Raw genomic sequence first — 20046 nt, 5'->3', positions numbered from 1 at the left:
GCCACTGCCAGAACTACACTAACAGCTTGAGTCACTCCACAAGTTATCCATCATTAGTGACTCTCCCTCTGTCGCCTCAAATCACATCTAGCTGTCGTCCCCAGTGGCACCAGTGTGATCGTTGTTTTTGCCACCAGATACATAACTTGTTAAGTTTGACTGACACAAATAAAACCCAGGAGCTTAAAAAACAAACATCTTAAATTATAAACCAGCAAAAATGTTCATTTTGACAGTAATTTCCTCAAAGTATTGACATTAAGAATCTTATTAGACTCATAAATCCAAAAAGGCAACATTTGGCTTAGATGATTTTTATATATATAAAAATTTAACTACTTCACACCTTAAAGGACCAGTGTGTAGGATTTAGTGGCATCTAGTGGAACAAACTTGGCAGAAACGGAAAATAATATTCATAAGTATGTTTTAATTAGTGTATAATCACCTAAAAATAAGAATTGTTGTGTTTTCATTACCTTAGAATGAGCCCTTTATATCTACTTAGAGAGCGAGTCCTCTTCCATGGAGCCCACCCTGTTTCTACAGTAGCCCAGAACAGACAAACCAAACACTGGCTCTAGACAGGGCCTTTCGTGTTTTTCGTGAGTTTCTTGGCCACTGTAGGTTCTCCTACATGCTTGGAAGGGGAGGGGGAGGATTGGGATATTCAGTTTGTTGCAATCTGCAACCTCACTGCTAGATGCCACTAAATCCTACACACTGGTCCTTTAAAACCAGTGAAATGATCTCATCCCGTTTTTCATGTGTGTGAGGAGAACAAGATTTAGAACATACTGTATATGCAACAGGTGACCCACTTTGTTTTGAAAATGAAATATTTGGTTTAAATGAAACCTTATGAATAAAAAGACTGTAAATGTGGCAGATATCCACTTGATACGACTAACTCAGACTGCTGAGATGTTTTTTTGCGCAAAATGATTGTGTGGACACACTGTGGATTTTGGCCCCCATAACCTTCATTGAAGGCATATTTGAAGGGGATCTTTTAATAGCCAGTATGAACAGGAGGAATGATTACAGCAAGGAAAAGCTCTTTCACTGTTCATATGGACACCTGACTGTTGTTTTAAGACACACTTGAAAAACTGTGAACCTATCCTTTAAGGCTTTATGTAATCTTTTGTTGACAATATCTCTAACCCAGATCATTACAGCCTGAAGCTTCAGCAGACTGAACTGCTCGTCCGTCTAGCATCTTGTCAAAATGTCCTTGTGTAAAAACGAAGCAGCTACACGTGTACGTGCAAGGCAGGAGAAAAATCTGTCACCACCTCCCACTGTACCAGATTCTGTGGTCACTCATTAACCATGTAACTATTGCACTGCATCATTAATTACAATTACTAATGCGAATTGGAATGCAAGCATGAAATAGGTGTTGTTCTTCATGTTGTAATTTGTCCCCGGTGCAAAGCTGATATATGGCTAAGTGGATGGAGTCTTATTACATAGAGACTTGATCAGATTTCACGTAATACAACTCCTTTCCTCTTTTCATGTGCAACTCAGCAACACCTCAGAATATCTGTAATCATTCTTCTGACGTGTGTTGCATCAAAAAATACTGTGTTGCTCTATTAAATCTATTACAAAGAACCACAGAGTGCATACAATGTGGGAGTCCAGTCTAAAAGCAAAAGGCTTCGTTGAGGCAGAATAATGAGAGCGAGACTGTTATTTAAAGACTGGAGCCATGACAACAGAGGACCACTGCTGGTGAGGGAAATTAGTTGTGTTTTTTTGAGAGAGAAAGAAAAGCGGAGGGGGATATGTTGCTATAATGTTACATGACATCAAATGAAGGACATAAGGTTTGGTTCTTAATTGAGTACAATTATTTTGATTGACAGATGTTTTTACTTAGAGCAATATGCTGGCTTGAACTGCCATTAGTGACTCAATTTTGTGTTACCATTGTGAGGGCATTTTCAAATAGCACAGTGTTGCTTTGAATCTGACAGATTGGACTTTTATTTGCACAAAGATGGAAGAGGCTGTGGTGACAGAAATATTGAATATTCACGTACTGGTGTGGAGGTCTGACATCTGAGACATATGAGCCAGCTGTCAAGCAGTGTTGGTTCATGTGCTTTTGCTTGTCAGAAAATCAAACCCAGAAACAAGGAAATTTGATATTTTTCATCATTTGTGATGCATTGCCTAATGGCATGTACATAAGAGAGTAAGTTATATCAGTTCGTCATTAGCCTTGCTAACCTTTCAAGTTCAAACTAGCTGTAAGTAGTTTGAGAAACCTCTTAGATTCTGGGCAGCAAATTTTTTTAATTTTTGAAAATTAAAGTGTTACAATAAGTGTTTATGAATAAACCACCTTACGAAGGAGGTCACCGGGTCTCGAACTGGACTCTCCCAGATCATAGATGACTGCGCTGACTACTGAGCTAAAACTTTACTCATCACCTCATTGCAGACAGACCTTTACCTATTTATACACCCATAACACAGAGACAGCACACTGTGTAACATGTAGGGAAGAACTTCAAATGCAATTATTGCTTTGCACTTTTCATTCATAGCCTATTTTTTACAACCTAACTTTGTGGAAGAGAGAAGGGGAACAACAGGTTATGGAGAGTACCTTGTAAGCACTTGTGAAACGCTTGTGTCAGTAGCTCAGATTTATCTCTGGGGAACCCCCTAACTCCGGGAGTGATGTCCAAATTAGGAAATGTGCGTCATGTAGCAGGTGGATGTGACTCCCCTTGTTGAGACCTGCTGGTACAGGTAACAGCGGAGCAGAGGAGAGAGACTGAGATAGCCATGTAACCGACCTGTGCGCTGGTATTTGACGTTTTGTTTTTTCCCCGAAAACAAATAATTTTTAAAATATTTGTATGAAACAAATATTCATAAAAAAACAAAACAAAAAAAAAAAAATCACTATTTGTGCTTTGCCGAATAATGTATTTGTATTCAGGCACACCCATAGGTTCTATGCATGACCATCAAACTTACAAGATGTTTAAACGGCATGATATGAAGTTCCTCTTATTACTTTTTTTTAAAACTGTTTTTAAATTTCACCCCTGTTAGCACACCACAAAAAGCATGTCCTAACAAGTCAGTTGTTATTAAAATCTGAATTCTGGACTTATTTTTCATAAGTAAGAAACTCCACTTGTCCTCAGTGCCATTTCCCTTGTCTCTGGAATTTTCCAGTAATGACTGTCAGTGTTTGCCTTGCACACAGACAGAGGAAGGCTGATTGCTGCACTGGTAACAAGAAATGCCTCTTGGTGTCTGACTCTCTGCAAATTAAACAGGAGCCATGGTCAAAGAGTTGACAGTCGGTGAAAATTTTGACACATTATCCTCATATCTGCTCTCACAAGAAGCTAAGTAGAAAAACCTGTGATCTTAAAAAAAAATAGACTATATGTTGAAGTTTTCTGTGATCCTTTCAAATGATTCAGATGTTTTAAATCTGCCACCCTGCTGACAATTTGCTTACCTGTCCACTGCTGTCTACATCAATAAAGTTATCTATCTATATGTTTTTGTTGTAGAAAAATGAGGCTACTGCACTTGCACTCCAAGCTCACTCATACATGTTTCAATTTTTGTCAGGAATCAATCTGTCACTTCTCTTGAGAAGGCGTGCACTCGATTCCAACATTTTTTTCCCTCCTCATCCAAATAAAATACATTTTCTTCTCTTTTGTGCTGTGGCGTATTTGACAATAAGCTATTTGGCAACTGAATGCCACATCAGCCATAAGTGCACAACTTCTTATGTCTTCAGATTTGCATGAATCCAAAACTCAAACGTAATACAGAAATATATATATGGATTTTCCTTTCTACTGTGATCACATGTAGAGTACTTGCCACTTGTGTGTCACTTAAGTGTTGCCGCAGCAATGCTCATATCTCAAGAAAACTGCCAAACAGAAATGTGATAGGAACAGAGGGTGGAAACTTCAGCTGCCTACAGTACAGTAAATCCTAACCTGCCTATCCACTGCCTACACTACTATCTTACTACGGCCAGTGGGAACTAATTAAAAATGAATAATTATCAGTATTAAACCATACTTCACTCACAAGCTACATACCATCAAATCCTCTTCCAGACACACACACACACACTCAGGGACTAAGGATCGTGGGAGACTTCCTGTGAAGCATCAAAGCGCACTAGGGGATGCCAGCTATTGACAAGGAGCTTTTATACCTCTTTGATGCGTTTGTTTACAGGTTGCCATTGATCGAACATAGGAGAGGCAAAGAGAAAATGAATTGCACTTGACTAAAATGTATGTTCATGCAGTGAGCTGCACATTTTAACAGCTTGACAGTCAATCATTCAGTCTCTTCCGCTTTTAAAGGTAATTACAGACTTTTGTGAGCAACATCATTTCAACCTGTGTGTGCCTGTGTCATACAGTCAGAGTGAGTGTGACTCATCTGTAATGGTTAGTGATGCATAACATATGAAGTGCTATATTTGGTTGAAGTCAATGTCAGCTAATGTCTCTCATAATTTCCCTTCATCCTCACACTAATCTTTCATACTTGAATGTGGGTGAACAATTTCTTTCTTTCCATTTTTACCTTCCAAGCGTGATACGCTTTCTTTTCAAAAATGTAAAGTTTTGCATCACTGCACACCCTCAAAATATGACAGCAGTAACGCTTTACATATTGTTGCATCTGATCGCTGCTCTCTCAGCCAGTGATGCTGACAGATCATCATCTGAGACGGAGGATGAGGAGGTGGAGGCAGGACGAAGGAGTGAGAAGGAGACAGAGAGAAGCAGCGGGTGGGGTGGGTGAGAGGAGGGTTGTGGGGGGGCGAGGGGTGTTTTGAGTGGGTGTGTATATCTTTACTTTGAAGTGTTTTCCCGTTGGGGACGGCAGTTTCTCACAGACCTCTGACTTGGATAGTGTGACACGCAATGCACAAGTGCAGATAAACACAGAAAGGTATACAGCAACATGCAGATACAGACACTGACAGACAGATACATGTAGCACTGAGCCCAGATATACAACTCTCTGAGTGGAATAAAATTCAGTTTTTATTCAAAACACTGACTGTAGCACCTTGCAAATGTAGTTTATGTGCGTTTTGGCCACATCAAAAATAAGTACACATCCTCTTCTGTCTTAAAGGAGTACTTCAGCAATTTAGCATTGCACTTCCATTAAGTTGGGGGACTGATATTTTTTTTAATGGTCAATATTGAGATATCTTGACCTTTCGTCTCTAATATCAGTCAAGCACCAAAAACACTGGATCCTAAATCCAACTCAGTACTGTCTTTCATTAGGCCTCCCTGCCTCTTCTTTCAAATCCCACATATCCGGTTTGTTATGCAGGTTTTCTGTTTAAAATTTTAGGTGACACTTAAGATTATAGCCCACAACATACAATGTAATTATTCCCAATGTACAGTGTAATTTTATGTACTAACATGTACCAGTACAGCATGTACTGACACATAGCTTACATGTAGGTGCAAGGGGACAAGATGTGAAGTTAGTGAATAAGGGGGGTACCAATATGGGAAATTAAAAAGAATTTATACTGTAGGTACAGGTATTATTCTAATATTACTGGGCATATGACTTATACCTATTGTAGTACTTGCAGCTATTCTAATACTACAGGCTACAGTATGAACAGTACTAATCAACAAAGCTAGAAGTTCATGGCAGTTACACTGTGACAGGATGTAAAATCAATCATCTTATACAGATGCTTTGGCTGTTAGATGGACACTCCTGGTTTTACACTGTACATGTGGAATAATTACACTGTTGTAACCATTACCAAATCTTAATTTTCAAGCCCAAACCAAGATAACCCTCAGACTTAAGAAAGCACCTCCAGAGCCACAGGAGGCATTACACTGTGCACCAGCTGTACACCATTCAAAGGTTGAGGATAGTTCTCCTTAGAACACGTAAAATGCACTTTATGCTAAATTGGTGGAATGCCCCTTTAACCTTTGAATTAGCACAACACTCAAACTGATTTTTGCAGCATAAGATTTGAAAATGCAATTTGTGAAGATTATAGCAGTCACATGGCTTGCATGAATATTAAAAAAAGAGACAGAGCTTTTATTTAAATACTACTTTGAAGTCACAAGTGCATGTGAGCACATTGGCATGAATGGCAAATTCAAAAGACACACACACACACACACACACACACACACACTTTACTTTTAGATCACTAAAATCTGCTATAGCTAGAAATCTACAGTATGTAGGCACCTCAAATGAATTTCTTCTGAAGAACAAAAATACTGAAACTGAACATTTGTTCACATCACTGGGTGAATGGCTGGAACTGAGGATGCAGCATAGTCAGCAGCTGTCCAGCAGTCACTCGTGTTTAATACGCCTGTATGTCTGTGTTAGATGAAAACACATGCTTTCTCATTGCTGTGGTTTGTTTAAAAGCCTGTCCCTCCCATGGGAATTAATAATCACATCTACCTACTCATAATTACTGCTGGCCAGTGGGATCAGCCAGGTACACAGCTAATAGCATTTTATCAAAAATATTCCAGATTTTTCTTTCAGTCATACATTTCTTTTATGTGGGCTGTATTTTATGACTCAATTTTTGTCATAAGGTATAAGGTATTTCTTAGAATGATTAAAGGTATTAATCCACCCACAGTGTGGCCCCATGAAGTCCCTATCAAATACACTGAAAACTGATTATATTACATATTAACTGAAATTTAATTTGCACTGTCTTTCAAAAGAAATTCCTGGCAATTTTATATGATTAGTATTATTATTATCATATATCATATGAATATTTAGACTGAGGTGTCTATGTTAAGTACCATCTTGTCAGTGACACAGCAGGTAACACAGGTGATGCTTTAATGATTCTCTATGCACATGTTTCTTTTCATGCACACGTTTTAATTATATAATAACAACAAGCCTTCACAATGACAAGAGATGTGAAGCAGAAAACCGGACCAGTGTTGGCAGCACGTTTGACAGTCAAAGCAAACAGAAACAGCACAGCTGAGCAAAGACGCTATGTACAGCAGGTGTCACTGCGTGGAGCTCATGAAAAGTCTTCATTTAAGTTAGATACTGAATTTTATGAACAAACTTTAGCTTCAACCTAGATGTTTTTTTCACATGTACTTTCGTTATGAAATTGCTCTTGATGTTTCCGACAAAATGTCTTGGGAAAGTCTTAACTTGCTGGTGCGCCCGCAGTCTGCTCTTAATTACTGCTTTTTCTTCGCGCGTCCCTGCCGGACTTCAGCTCCATCAGTTCCACTTCGTGTTTCGCCGCAGTCTCCAGCACTTTCTGCTTATTGTAGAAGACCACAAAGTTATTTATGATGGGGTGGATGGGTAAGGCGATGGCGATCACCCCGCACAGAAAACTCACTGCTGCGTTGCACTTGCCGAGCGTGGTTTTGGGGTAGATGTCTCCGTAGCCCACCGTGGTCATGGTGATGATGGCCCACCAGAAAGACTGCGGGATGCTCCTGAAAAGTGTCTCCGGATGGCTTTGCTCCATGGTGTAGGCCAGCGCCGAGAACACAAAGATCCCCACGCCCATGTACATGAGGAGCAGCCCCAGCTCTTTGAGGCTCCTCTTGAGCGCGTAGGTCAGAGTCTGCAGCCCGGAGGAGTGGCGCGCCAACTTGAAAATACGCGCGATACGCATGATGCGGAGGGCCTGGACAGCCTGTTGGACGTTTGCCAGCTCCATCATAGAGGTAGTGCCGAGGTAGGTAAGGGATAGCACCACGTAGAAAGGCATGATGGCCATGAAGTCTATAATGTTCATGAAAGAGAGCGCGAAGTGCAGCTTGTTCGGAGAGGAGGCAAGACGCAGCAGGTACTCCGCGGTGAACCATAACATGCAGGCGGTCTCGATCCCCTCCAAGGTCGGGTGCTCCACGAGCTTCCCATCGGCGTCTGTCACCTGAAGCTCCGGGATGGTCCCCACGCACATCACCACGGCCGAGACCAGGATGGAGAGGAACGATGCGATGGCAATGATGCGCGCCGGCAGGGAGGAACCCGGCTTCTCCATCAGTTTCCACAGGAACCTCTGGCACCGCTGGGTGCGCGTAATGCACTGGTCGACCTCCAGATCCTCCAAAATCACTTTCACTTTGTTTGCAATCTCTTTCAGCTCCTCCTCCTTCTCACTCAGGTAACTTTTACAGCATTCGTCTAAAACACTTTGGTCTATTTTCCAGAACTCCATCTCCTTGATGAAACAGATGGGGCAAATGCCGCGTTTGATGTGGATTTCATCAAAGTAGTAGACGTCGATGATGCACTTGAAGGCATCAGGATCTCGGTCAAAGTAAAACTCTTTTCTGCCAGGATCGAAATCGTCACAAAGCGAAGAGATAACTTCATAATTCTGAGTTGAGCAGTTCACCAACTCTGCCAGTCTGCTCTCCGGGTAGCGATTCAAAACATCCCCGAAAAGTACCACTCGGACTCCGCCAATGTTCACAGTAATCTCAGCCTCACCATCGGCGCACAAACCGGTCTTGTATTTTGGTTTCGGAATCGTCCACATTTTACTAAATGTTTGCTTAAATAAAAGCTTATCTTATAGCCTAGTGTGAAAGTGACGTGCAACAGACAGAATTAATGTCCATAACTTCGGCGCGTAAAATGTTTCCTCTCCAGACTGTTTCATGCAATGAATGGCACAGCTTGCGCGGCCAGCTTTTCCTAACACTTCCCATCTCTCTCTCTCTCTCTCTCTCTCTCTCTCTCTCTCTCTCTCTCTCTCACACACACACACACACACACACACAAACACACACACACACACACACACACACACACAGAGAGAGAGAGAGAGAGAGAGAGAGAGAGAGAGAGAGAGAGCAACTGCAACATGCACTTGCTTCTCATGTCTGGGAGATGCAATATGTGGCCTGTTTGGTTGTAAAGACAGATCAGTCAATAATTAAAGAGCACCATTAATCACCACTCCCCCACACTATAATACAGACAAACTGTAACTCCTTTCCCACAGTGGTTATAGGCCTATTCTTCAGTTTTACATGCATTATGGAGTGACATTAATTAACCACTCACTTACTAGAATTTAGAGTTTCTAATATCTGAAGGAAATCTTCCAACATACAACATATTGATGTAAACAAATCAGATGTGATTTATGATAGCAGGGATAAATGCTGTGCACAGAACAGAGACAGTGCACTCTCTGGTGACCATGTGCTGTATAGCATTCAGAGGTGGAAAGTAACTAAGTATTGCACCTCATTTCGAGGTACTGGTCCTTCATTTGAGTATTTCCATAACATTGTGTTACTTTATACTTCTACTAAACTACATTTCAGTGGGACACGTTATACTTTTTACTGTACTTTTTGTTTTGCAACCCCCTTGCAAAACAATGTGAATACAAATTAGTGCAGGAAAAGTGTTTTTCTTCTATACTCATTAATCACCTCATGATCCCTCAGATTTATCTTGTGACCCTTCGGAGAGGACCCCACCCCCAGGTTGGCAACCACAAGGTTCAAAGAGGTTAGAACTAGCTCCACCTCAACCAGCTGCTTACACATTGATGCATCAGTATTAACAATCTAATGATGTCATATATAATGATACATCAGTCACAGTGCCATTTCTATGCAGAACAAGTACTGTTGCTTCTTATATTTTGTACTTGAGTGCAGGATTTGGATGTTAGGACATTTTTAAATATGAGTTAAAAAGACGAGTGATATAAACACACAATATTCCTTTCTTGCAGAATATACAATGTAATGCATTGAAAAATGTATTGGGATGTTTTGTTGAACAATGTGCAACTGTGCTGGAAAAAATCCGCTTTATTACTATGTGATGAGATTTGATAAGATCCCTAGGTTTGTCTGCAGATACTGTAACACTATCTGTTTGTTTGTTCATGTATTCATTCATTTCCTTTTTAATCACTTATCACTAATTTAATTTTCTCCTTCATCCAAGGTCTTCAGGTATACATGCACACATGCCTTTATGTGAGTAGATGTGTTGGGAATGATTTGTAATGTATTGTATATGCAGACACTGCAGACTTCTGTTTTTACAGGTGCTTTCTGTTGGATATATATATATATATATATATATATATATATATATATGTGTGTGTGTGTTTGTGTGTGTGTGTGTGTGCACGTGCAAAAAGGGCTGTTTTTTTGGTTGTCAGCAGACAATGTGAATACATACAGGTATATACAGTATATATGTGCAAGTACATGTGTGCATTTCTAAAAAATAAAAGTGGATTTCTCGGTGGAATGGACACTTCAGATGTTTGAAGCTGTACCCAGATATCAATATTTACAGTACATTAACTCTCAAAAGAAAAGCTTGAACAACTTTTAGAGTTTAAACATATTTAAATGGTTCCACAGGTCCATTTGCAGTTCACAATGTAGAGACGAGGACCTGAAAATCCAGAATTCACTTAACAGGATTATTTACAGGAGCCAGTTCTTTCCATCTAAAGAGAAATGTTGAAACCAAGATATTCAAGGATGTATAATCTGGTAGATGTGTTTTGTTTTGGTGTTGAGGGTCTGTAAGTCCCTGGTTCTGACTGGCTGACATGGAACAAGCCATCACATGATCGACAGGGTCCTGATTGCCTCATCAGTGTGTGGGTCCTCTCTTCGCTGACTGCTAGCGGATTTCCAGCATGTTGGTGTGGATATGGAAGCAGATGTAGGAGAAGTACTCCTGCTGAGAGAGTCCTGGGATGTCACAGTTTGCCTGCTCAGCAGAGAGACACAGAAACACAGAAAACAGTACGTCATGCACAAACTCGAGCCAGTGAAAAAACATCATCATAGAGAGTATGTGCAATGTGCTCCATCCATGCAAATTCAGCTCTTTTCATAGGCAGTTCTGTGTTTTTTTTAATGTGCACTGTGGTTATCTTGCCTTGATTTTAGTGCAGTAAATGTGCGTGCAGTACAGTGACCCATAATTTCACTTCTGTCACTGCGGTCTGGCAAGGCCATGGATGAATTTGCATGAGACAGATGTCATTTCAACAAGGCTGGACAGCAGATGGTTGACAGTGTTCTCCCTTACTCAGACATCAACATGAAATCTGACTGGGCAAACACTTCACTTGCTGGACTGTCAATGGTCTTTTGAAAATGGAAAATCATGGCAGCTGTTCAGGAAACATTGTCAAATTCCTCTTAAAGTATTTGCAGTTTCTCTCTGAATTAATTTGATTTTTTTTTGAGTATCATATCATTAAAGTGTAACCTTCAGTATGTTTTTAACCATACAAACATTGGATGTTTGAAGCAATAGGCTAGATAAAAAAAAAAAAAGATTTAATGAACTGGCTACAGGTGGAAGTAAAAGACCTTTACATAAAGGCAGCAACTCCACAATTTGAAAACTCTCATGCTGCATACAGAATGTTTTTAAAGCATTTTATATTAACAATGAATGAAAGATCACTCTTAATGATGATCCCACAGAGAATTATTACCCAAACTCATTCAGCTCATTATTTTGATTTTACAGCTTTAAGCTGTACTGTTTTGGAACCGGTAGCTGTTTTCAGTGAAAAAGCTCTTGTGAACCTACTGTTAGCTATCTGCCCAGCACCAAACAGCAGACAGACAAATTGGTGAGCACTAGCAGTGCCAAGTGTAGTCAAGCATTTTGTAGCTAAAGAGCCAAAGATATTTTTCAAGAGTTTGTGGAGACTAAAACAGCAAGGAGAGTGAATACTGGACTTATATTTGCTTGGTGCTCAGAAACATGACTCCAAATGAAAGCTAATCCTGCTCTGTGTCTGTTGTACGTGTAAAAAGGAAACTGTTTGCTAACAAGTTCACCATAACAATTTTATATGCTGATAATATGTCAGTGTTTTGTTTACAGTTTGTTGTGCTGCCCCCTAGTGGCCAATAAAATACTGCAGGTATTAACGTTTGCTAACATTTGCTAACGTATTAAGCTACTTGGTCATACCAGACCAAGTAATGATGTAGCAGCAAAACCTCTGAGCATATTGAGTAAGTAAGAGTACGTGTTATTGCTTATGATATCAACGTTTCATTTCTAAGAGGAAGATTGTGTTAATTTTTTATTCAAAGGTTATAGTCTCACTTTAATTAAAGGTGTTACGTGTGTTATACCATTGTATATTGCGTGTTTGGATCATTATTCCTGATCATCTCAATATTGCAGCTTGTCATGGCAGAATTGATTTTAATTACTTTCTATTAGAGCTTGATGGATTTTTGAGGCCGACAGCAATATTGGTATTTGAGAGATTGATAGAACTGAGTCGCTATTTTTAAGAACATAAATACATAACACAAACAAACACTTTTTATAAGCATCCCTTAAATTTGGCAATCAAAGAGATATGCACTAAGCATGACATTTTACAGTTGAAAAATATGCTTTTTTCCATTTCTTGTTAGTTATAACAAATACAATATATTTATGATAAGCTAAAAATGGTTGATAATATTGACCAGGGATCTACTTTATATACTGTTGGATAGTTTGATCTACAATAATGCACCATATTTCATCACATATTTTGAATTAAATGTTTAATCTGAAAAGTACAGTAAAGACAGTATACTGGTCTAAAGTAAATTTATAAAGTAGCACAAAATGGCAATACGAATAAAATACAAGTACCTCAATATACCACTTGAGGAAATGTACTAAGCTGCTTTCCACTTCCAGCTACAGTTTGATGCAATGTTTTGTTAATGTAATTCATGATTGAGTAGAAAGAGACATTTTTCTGCATTCAGATAAAACTCAAATTAAACTTTTAAATAAAAGTGGCTCAGGTGTCATCACGTGACTGATAGTTCCACACTTAGGTTATCTGAGCCCCTTTAATGATGAAGACTGTGAGATGTGGTTGAAAGCTTTGAAAAAGCTAGTGAGTGGACTTCATGTTGACATTATTTTTATCACACATACTGATCCTGAGGTCAAGAGTGACCTTCCATGCTAACACTTTTGTGTCTTTTTATGCTTTAGATGAAATGTAAATGTTACAATGACATAATTATAATAAACATTTGATGCAGTGTAGTTGAGTTTGGCCTCTTACATCTGTCTTGCTGACAGTGGCAGTGGGGTCCAGATGCATAAACAATGAGGTGAGCTCTTCTCTCAGTTTCTTTGAACGCTTCTTGTCTGTCTGCAGCAGAAGGGCCTGATAGTTCACAGGTAATCCATACCTGGCAGCGGATATCACTATGAGTCTACTCACATGTAGGAAAATGAATCACAGGCCATTTAATGAATGAGAGAACACATCATGTTATCTGCACTGACCTGAGGACTGATTCCACAAACACCCTCAACGCTTTCAAGTGAATCCAGGCAACAAACACCTCATTGAAATTCACCTTCAGCCAGCGCACAAAGATTCCCTATAGAGGAGGCATGGACATTTAGAACACACTACAACACACCCAGACACACACAAACTCTACAGATAGTCGACATGATTTTGACTCACATATTGTTCCTTCTTGTGAACACGAAGTTGCTTCATCTCCTGCTGCTGCTTCTCCTCCAGATCAAAGCTGTACTCGCGCACGGTGAACCTGTGTGGATCATAGGCTACACTATGGTAATTGACACAGACAACACGGCTTTGACTTGATGTTATATTTTCTGGCAATCCATCCTGCTTACTTGCTCTCGTGGGCTTTGGCTTTGAATTCACACACAGCTCTTTTGAAAAGTGTAACAGAGAAAATGCCTCCCTCTTTATCCTCGTAGAGTTTCCTGAAGGTCAAGCACAAAAATGACAGAAAATTAGAGCGACACATGGCAGCATGCAATAGCAGGCCAATAATAGGACAATAAGAAAATAATGTTGACAAATGTGCCAACAAAGGCTGAATGATCAATGTTCTGTAATACTGCATTATGATAATAGACTAGATATCATGCAATGTGTAGCTCGCATGGTTATCTGCTATGTATAGTTAAGTGAAGTGATCATCATATTCACATTAGTAATCATTATTTTTAGCCATGCTAGCCACATAGCTCTATGGTTGGCAATGATGGTCTATTACTTGTTCCAGAACTCCAGACTGAAATATCTCAACTTTTGAATGGATTCCCATGAAATTTGGTACAGACACTCATATTCTCCTCAAGATGACTTGTAATAACTTTGGTTATCCAAAGACTCCACTGACTTTTCATCTAGCACCATCATCAGGTCAACATTGTAATTTGTCCAATACTTTGGTTTATGATCAAATCAATTTGCAATACTGATGACATTCCCATCAGCTGCAGCTTAACTAGCTATGTGTTTACACAGCTTTATGTTAGCATGTTAACACACTAAACTCAGATGGTGACCATAGTAAACACTACCTGGTAAACATCAGCATGTTAGCATTTCCATTAGCATTTGCATAAAACGAAGGAAATACTTCCACGGGCAGTTCAAAACCAGTTTGTCACATATGACAAATTGGTTTTGAGACGGTGGTGATTGTGAAACACCACTACACACAAAACACAAATCTTTTGAGCAAACATACTGACTCAAATCCGAAATCCGAAGGCACAGAAAATAGGATTGATCTAAGAGCCAAATATGATCGATCCACTTTATTTTAGGATGCACATTATTTTATTTTTAAATGCAGCCCTTAATTTACTTGAAATGACAAAAGAACATGATTTACTATTAGAGTACTTAGCCTATTATTTATATCATCTGTGTATAATAGAATGTTAGTTTCTTTCATGTTGTTGGTGTATATACTCATTCATTCCTCATATCAACTGTATTCATTTTTCTGTGTGTTGAAGTAGTGGCTGGAGGCCAAGCAAGTACGAAGAAAGTGGTGAGGGAGATGTCAATCAAGCACAGTCTGTATGCACCCACACAGTCCTACAAAGAGGTCTAATCACGTAAAATAAGTGAAACTACCTGTATATGTGGGCTATATGTGTGTAGGTATTAGTGGAGATGTTAGTGTCTCTAAACGATAAATACTTTTTCAGAGGCTTTTCCAACCTGTCAAGAGACAGTGTATATCTGAATTTCTGGCATAGAAAGGTTCAAATTTTAAATATAATGCATATTGGCACAAAATATCAATCAGCAGTTCCAACACAACACACAAAGCAAGCACCTTGTTTTCATATTTTCACTGACACACACTAGTATTTGCTTTCAGTAAGATCAGAGTCTAAATTGTAATGTTTTGCAGATGAGCATCCATAGGCTGACTTAAAGGACTCATTAAAATGTATTATATATTTACTTAACACTAATGAACTCTTTTTACAAGTCACCCTTGAGTAATTTCAAAGCACTTTATTTCTTCATGTAAGGTAGCCTGCACATGCTTCATGTTCTCAGATGATCTTTTTATAGAATTCAAATATTAAAAACTCCAGTTGAATACATTATTTACTTTGAAAAACACTCCTTCCCTGCTAACGATCCAGGCCACATGGACTCTTACTTTCTGCTGGTAATTGAACACTTGTGGTTACTTAGCCTGACCTTTTGGATGGGAGAGCAGATACTCGGAGCTTTGTTCTTGTACTTGGATCAAATGGAATGGCTTGTCTTACAGCCAAGAGCGCAAAAAGACAGCTCACCTGCTCGACCGCGGAACCACAAACTGTGACAAAGATTCATAGGTCCTCTCCCACTGCACATAGCTCCCTCTGTGACCAAAAAACATGTGCAGAAACCCATTTACACATAAAGAATAACACATGATAACACACACTACAAGAGTGCTGTGCAGGAAAACAAGGACTAAAAAAGTAAATCAAATCCAAAAAATAGAAGATAAAAACAATTACAACAAAGGGCAGCAAGGACTGGTGTGATGTGGTCACTTCTCTTAGAACGTGTTAATAGAACTGAAGGGCAGAATAACTTCAGTTGCTTCAGTGTGCATGTGTTACTGACCTGAGCACCACTACTAGTAGAGTGGTGAGGTACTCTGAGGTCACCAGGTCTTCTCTCCTCACTATGTCATTCAGACTCCGAGTTTGCAAATTCTCCCTGGGGAGACAGACACCTAAGTTCAATATTGACATACTAACATGTCAATATTCACATATTGACATACTGATCCACTTCATTTGCACCTAATGTCACTCACTCTTGTTTGTGCTTGAGGCTTTGCAGGCTCGCTTTCACACTGTTGTACGCCGCAGCTCGGGATTTTAATTCCAACTCCACCTGAGAAACTTCCTGACACACATGTAGGCATCCACAGCACATACAGTATAAACATCAGAAGTAATGCGTCATAACCTCAAAACTAGTATGAAAAAAAGAACACATTAAATGTATCTAAAAGCAATAATTCTACATCCGGTGCTGTTTGCATGCACATTAAAGCTTTACTGCAAAAAAAAAGAATACTTTAAATTTCATATAATCTTGGTCAACACCTCTGTGCATCCATGTCACAGAGCAACATTTCTACATATTTAAGGCACTATACATAGGATATACATAGGTTCATGTTTTCAAGACTGGCTTAAAGCAGCACTCACATGCCTATATGTACACTGAAAGAATTATTAGTCATAGAATCGTCCATATTCACAGTGCAGTGATCTCTTTCTGGTGTGACTCCAATGTAAGAGATGACGGACAATATTTACGGTTCTCCTTCTGTGCAAAACATATTCAAAAGGTCAACCAAAGCTAATATGAGTCTTCAACAGTCCAACATAGTCAAGTCAGATCAAGTATTTGCATTACTATCCCTCAGCAATGAAACGTCATCAGAAACACATTTTTGCACACTCATTTATTACACTGGAGTTGCACTAGATAGAGACAGAGATCACTTCCCTGCCACCGTGACTGAGTACTGCAACCAATAACTGTTTCAATGTACATATGGGCATGACAGTGCTGCTTTAAGCCAGTCTTGAAAAAATCTGGTTCTACCTTTCAATACCATCATAATTGCTGTCATGCTCATTTGCTCATTTTCATCAGTTCATACCTTGTTGATAATATCTACCAGGCTACAGAGAGGCAGAGCTGTGGGATATTTGGCTTTGTCCCACTGAAACTTTGTCACGTAGCTCATCAGGTCCACTGAGACACACACACACACACACACAAGAATTCATAACTGAACTAGAAACTGAAAATTGTAAAACTGCAAACACACCACCACAACATACTAAACTATGCACTGTAGGTACTGTCAAAAAATACATAGTCTATAAAGTGATTCACACGACACTGCACCCCAGCTCACAGAGCAAATTGTCAGCAGATAAAATACCCCTCAGAGACTTGAGGTACGCCTTTAAGGGAGACTGGAGGGCTCTCTGATTCATGTCGTGGTCTGATGAGGGGGGAAAGTGATCAGACACATTAGTTAACATTGTTTCTTTGACAGCCTGGTTTCGGTCGACCAGCTGTCCTATTGCCTCTATGCAGAAGGCTTATACAAGATAAAGGGATCAGCATGTGTTATGTCCATGTTTGTGTACATACATGCATATGGAGCTTAGTTTAGGTGGCTCTTAGTCTTATTTGCGACGTGCATGTAGCCTGGAACTTCTATTCACTTACTTAATGAGTTTCTATACAATGTAATTAACACCTTCAGCATGTATGTGTGTGTCTGTGTGTGACTCACCTCCATTGGCTAAGGCATTTTCCAGCACTTTGTCATTCGACTGCTCCATCACCTCCCTCATACACTGACATGTTTTTTTAATCACACTGACCGGACGACAGGAAAAATATCATTATTACAGAGTATTCATATATTTATTAATCATTTATATCCTACTTTCCTGGAAATCTCTTTTCCCCTTCTTATTTCGTGATTGACACTGAAATACACAATGAACTATTAATGTGGAACCAGAGTTTTATTTATCCAAGTAAAGACCTCTAGCTGAGGAGAGATTCAATGCAAGCTAGTTTGGACTCATGTTTGATCTCCTGTAGGACACATTTTAATGTCGTAAACAGGCATTAGCATCCCCTCTTGCACCGTGTCAGTTCAGATACACCAACAATGAATTTAAATTCAGGAGGGAAAACTAACCGTCAACTGCCCCTGACCATAAATAAATCATGGCACAGACCGCACACAAGCTCTCAGTTACTAGTCTTAATTAAGGACAAAGCTGCACATGAAGCTACAGACATGCAATGACAAACAGGCTCCGTCCTCATCACCACAGAATGGGCAACATATTCAGTTTGGTTTCGCCGCTCTTTCATTTGACTTTTTTTACCTTTCAGTCAGCGTGTCGAGCTTGGAGAGGTCATCTGACACACTGAGCAGGTTGTCCAGTATTACCACCTGGGGTCACAGCACAGACAAGCATAGTTGTTACTGAAGCTGCCATCTGACATCATAGAAAATCATTACACACGAGCAACAAGTTCTGCACGACCTGCGAATTTACTGACTTTTAAGATTCAGCGTGCAGATGTCCACATGGTCAATATCACATTTAACAAGGTTTTTATGTTTGAACTCTTGATAGAATTGAAAAGCTGCTGTTAAAATGTGATTCCCGGCAGCCGAGGTAACATTGATCACGTTGCGCGAAATGGGTCAGATGGAAATTTTTCTTCAAACTGTAGAGAGCAACCTGAGCCTTCACCAGAAAAGGACACCAAACACCATCACCCTCCTAAACTCCACTCTACTGTATACATATACACACAGAACTAACATACACTTACAATTCTCCTTGCTCATAGTTTTTGACAATACTGTTTTCACTGCAAACAACAAACAGTGACTCTTCTTTGTCTGGTTCTACAGACATACATTAACTCTGTATACGCCACTGGACTCCTCAGTGGGACAGATAATACGTGGTCTCACGTACCTTGAGATCTGGAATGGAGAACTTGCAGCAGGAGGCCAGGTTGGACTTGGCAATGGTGCGCTTGAGTTTCGCTACACTGGTTAAACTGGTCTTGTCCAGTGGGACAGAAATCAACCACAAGTCTGTCATGACTCCTGGTGCTTCACATAGACACCTCCAGTCAAAATCCTCCCTTCAAGAGCAGTTTGGCACTGAAGCAAACACATACAGGAAGACGAGCTGCATCATGGAAAACATAGACAGGTTTTTAGGCAATGGTGACTTTGTAAAATTTAACATTTTCATGATTTTATACCAGTTTATATTATTTCATTTTTAATTCACTAATTGAGTGTCACATGACCATATTCCTTTTCTCAAATTTCTGCCTTGGTTAAAGCTACATAAAGTCAAATAAAATAGACTAAAAAAGGATAAAGAAGCAACCTTTCAAAGCAGGATTGTTACCTTCAGGTTATCTTCATGACCATCCTGTGTCAGTCCCACACAGAGTGCTGTGAGAGTCTGAGCAGCAGCTTCACCTGAGACTGACTGTCCTCTAGGATCACAAGAGGCTGTTACATCACTCCAGCTGATTCAAATAAACGCCACTGGGGAAAAAATGGTCGACTTAAGGTGCGACTTTGTTGTCACTCTGCAATTCCTCAGTTACACTAAAATTTAGTTGTTGGGTTTTTTTTCTATTTGACAGGTCTGCAGGCTATCACAATTAACTGACCTGAACAGCAATTAAACAAATATATTGCATAATGTGCGTTCATTAGGTTACCAAAAAATGTCACATGAGATATTTGTGGCTTGGTGAGCGATATACTGGCTTTGATGTCTTATGTCAAATGTCTTACTGTCATTCTCAGTAATTTGGTTTAAGTGCATTAATTGTTATTTTATTGTAATTTAAAAAGCGACATAAATATTTACCAATTAACTAGTTAACTAACTAGACTTGTGTGTTATTGTAATGTAATATCTTGATAAAAGATAAGTTATTTCACTTGGATGTGTAGCATGATATTTTCCTCTAGTATTTGTCGATTTTTAAGACTTATAAAATGATCTTTAATTGAATGAAGTGATGATTAAAATCTAGAATCACTTCTAAGAGGAGAGGAGAAGAGAGGAGAGGAGAGG

General features: G+C 39.4%; 2 protein-coding genes across 2 annotated transcripts; both read right to left on the bottom strand.

Annotated features, from left to right (window-relative positions):
• Positions 1-6928: 6928 nt before the first annotated feature.
• Positions 6929-9061, bottom strand: kcnf1b (potassium voltage-gated channel, subfamily F, member 1b). The gene has a single exon (XM_067614091.1). The coding sequence runs from the start codon at positions 8579-8581 to the stop codon at positions 7256-7258; it is 1326 nt and encodes a 441-aa protein (XP_067470192.1). The 5' UTR covers positions 8582-9061; the 3' UTR covers positions 6929-7255.
• Positions 9062-10234: 1173 nt separating this feature from the next.
• Positions 10235-20023, bottom strand: atp6v1c2 (ATPase H+ transporting V1 subunit C2). Its single transcript, XM_067613719.1, has 13 exons — positions 19363-20023; positions 18916-19134; positions 18310-18377; positions 17700-17785; positions 17052-17146; positions 16191-16282; positions 15995-16090; positions 15676-15744; positions 13732-13824; positions 13553-13640; positions 13366-13463; positions 13139-13268; positions 10235-10800 (listed from the first exon to the last, which is right to left on the bottom strand). Exons 2-13 carry the CDS (start codon positions 19042-19044, stop codon positions 10711-10713), a joined length of 1134 nt encoding a protein of 377 aa, XP_067469820.1. The 5' UTR covers positions 19045-19134; positions 19363-20023; the 3' UTR covers positions 10235-10710.
• Between the last annotated feature and the right edge of the window lie 23 nt (positions 20024-20046).

Source organism: Thunnus thynnus, chromosome 16 (genome assembly GCF_963924715.1).
Source record: "Thunnus thynnus chromosome 16, fThuThy2.1, whole genome shotgun sequence".
Lineage (NCBI taxonomy): Eukaryota > Metazoa > Chordata > Actinopteri > Scombriformes > Scombridae > Thunnus > Thunnus thynnus.
Note: the sequence above shows the minus strand (reverse complement) of the source record. Positions and strands in the feature narration are given on the sequence as shown.